The sequence below is a fragment of the Branchiostoma floridae genome, chromosome 13, assembly GCF_000003815.2.
Source record: "Branchiostoma floridae strain S238N-H82 chromosome 13, Bfl_VNyyK, whole genome shotgun sequence".
Lineage (NCBI taxonomy): Eukaryota > Metazoa > Chordata > Leptocardii > Amphioxiformes > Branchiostomatidae > Branchiostoma > Branchiostoma floridae.
Genome location: NC_049991.1, coordinates 7,163,713 through 7,166,579, shown reverse-complemented (window position 1 = coordinate 7,166,579; position 2,867 = coordinate 7,163,713). Strand labels below are relative to the sequence as shown.

The 2,867-nt window shown below is 36.7% G+C and overlaps 1 protein-coding gene across 1 annotated transcript in view; it reads left to right on the top strand.

Annotated features, from left to right (window-relative positions):
• Positions 1-304: 304 nt before the first annotated feature.
• LOC118429407 (MAM and LDL-receptor class A domain-containing protein 1-like) overlaps positions 305-2,867 on the top strand; it is a 7,312-nt gene continuing 4,749 nt past the window's right edge. The window contains exons 1-3 of the mRNA XM_035839888.1: positions 305-386; positions 1,718-1,825; positions 2,175-2,321. Of these exons, the coding sequence (XP_035695781.1) occupies positions 347-386; positions 1,718-1,825; positions 2,175-2,321 (295 nt within the window). The 5' untranslated portion in view covers positions 305-346. The remainder of the gene's footprint in view (positions 387-1,717; positions 1,826-2,174; positions 2,322-2,867) is intronic.

The window sequence follows — 2,867 nt, the reverse complement described above, 5'->3', positions numbered from 1 at the left end:
AATGCGTACAAAGCAGCTGCTTGTGGGGGATACGCTATACCGGATATATCCGAAGACAAATATATAAAATGATCTCTTTAGTTTAAACACGGATTCTTGATGAATTGATTCATATTCGCCAAAATTTACTGCTTCACGTATGTCTGAAAGAAGTGTGGCATTTTCCTGTCCTTTCACTACACATTTAATCAGTGTTTAGATTCAACTAACTATACGTAAAAGGATAAAGATCATATACTTAAACGTTCATACCTTGCGAATGGTTTGATTTGTAAGTAATACTATGAACTATTGTCATTTGCAGGTTCGCTTTGAAGGCGTAAGAGGGGCTAGCTTTAGAAGTGACATGGCGATTGATGGTATCAACATACAGTCTGGTCCCTGCTGTAAGATTTTTACATTTTATCTTAAATCTATTTACCAAATCGATTTCTTAGACTTATTGTGTACTTGTTCTTATTTGAAATTTTCACGAGATTTTCAGCGAATGGCTGATGACAACTATAAAACCGTTGCTTGCTACGTACCCTGTACATGTCGCTAATAGTTTTTATATCAACTGAATTTTGTCTGGAATGATTAACATCATGTCTTAACCATATTCAGACTCTTTTTCGGTATTCCTGAGACAGGGGGTGTAATAATTTAGAAACGACTTTGTGTATGATCGCTGTTTTTGTACCGATTTGTACATTACTGCCAAAGGGGTAATTACATGTAAAGTTTCAGAACTGCCATGATGTTGATATCGTGATGACGTTATATGACGTAATTGTGATGTACCTATTAAAAGGTGATATCATTACCTAAACCCGGCGAAATAGGGAATGCCATAATGCCTAAATGTATTGAATAATGCGTCATAAAATGACGCCATATGTATTTTAGATATCCTTTGAGGTCCGCCATTCTTAAGTTTCATCATATTTGTAGAATAATTGACAATAGCGGTGACTATCACCTTATCAAGGTATCGAGGGGTCCACCCGACCCAGACACAAGACTTTAGGCCTTACAGTGAAGACATGTGTAAGGTTTGTTTTCAAATGGTCCACTCTCATTCAAAAGTAACCCTATTTTTTTTTCGATGGATGTGACGCCATCTCGAATCATGAACTTATTTCAACGGGAACTTTGTTTCAATATATTACCCCAAATTACCATGAAAAGTAATGATGGAATTTAAATAACCATAACCTGATTATACTTTTCTTATGATATGGCTCGTCACCTTGGATTTGGACCGATACGTCATATATTACTATACATTTTTAATATTTCATTATATTTCATAATGTTCAATATTAATGAAACCTCAAGATGTAAACCAAAAACAGTGAACTTTGTGATGACATATGCCTCTTAGAAACATGTTGCCAAACTTACTTTATAATATTATTTTTTTATAGTCACTAAGTTAAGTCGCCCTGGCAAATGTTGTTTGGCGATGATAAAGTTGGTACGTCAACTTCTCTAGCCCTCCACAGTCTATATAAGGTTATTAGTATAGGATAGATTCTATTATTCATTTATTACGATACCCTTTAGCCTATATATATTACAATAACATAATGCATAATCATAACATAAAAGTGTACAGATAAAAAACTATCAACATAACTTGAGAACAGATAGCTTGCAGTAGCTATAGGAATATTCTACAAGACACTGCAAGGCTTATAAATGCTATTTATTAATCATACTTTATACCCCACAGTATGTCGACCTGAGCAGTTCCAGTGTAACAATTCACAGTGTGTACCACTATCAGCAAAGTGTAATGCACACTATGACTGTCTGGATGGGAGCGATGAAACTAACTGCAGTAAGTACAGTCTATGCAATCAAATGCTAACTGTCGTTAGCAGTCCTGTATTGATGAATAGACACTTTTCTTATTAGACATAGGTTGTTATCATGGTCTTTTAGAATCGAGATTGTGCAATTTGTGATTACTTGTACATACATCGTTTGATTCAAAGATCTTCATGTACAGATCTGTAAATTGTAAACGTCTCAGACAGATGTGGTGTTTTGTTCCTCAGAATGAATCAAGTATCTATTTAAAAGGAGTACCTATAATTTGCAAAGTAGCAACTAGTATCGAATGGTACCTGGCATTTTTGTTACATTTCACCTGGTATTCACCTGTTTATTTCTCTTGCCTTGCAAAGATCTAGACGATGCCTGGAGCTGTGACTTTGATGAAGATAAATGTAACTCCAGAACAACTGCTCCGGGAAGTTTTCAATGGATTCGGCATTCCCATAGTACCCCAACATCATCAACAGGACCATCAGCAGACCATACGGATGGATCTGGTAGGTCAATCAGTTGTTTTCCACTATATTTAGTAGTAAAATCATTCTTCATTTAGATATAAAAGAAAGTAAAATTTATCCCAGGTCATGGGGGTCATTACTGACCAAACATGGAGGATATTGCCAGACTAACACAAGACGTTACATTACCATAAGGCAACACATCAATACTACAACGCCGTACTCGTCTACAGAACTCTGAACAGCAAACTCCCACCCTACATGCGCCAAATGTTCGTCTATTGCCGAGACCAAAGCACAGAAACAACCAGGCAAAGCGCCTGCAATCAACTTGCTCAAAACCCCACCGAGAAACCTTCAGAAGACTCATACCGTGGACCCACCATCTGGAACAGTCTACCACCGGACATACGCACAGCGCCAACTCTGGCTTCATTTAAGAGACTCTTAAAGTAATGGGGACGGCCAAAATGAACGGACTTGAATGATGTAGCAGTTTCTATCATGTATTTTGTATGTATGTAGATTGTATATAGGATTCTCAACGATGTAAACTGTATATCTTTTTATACTTGCCTGACCCTG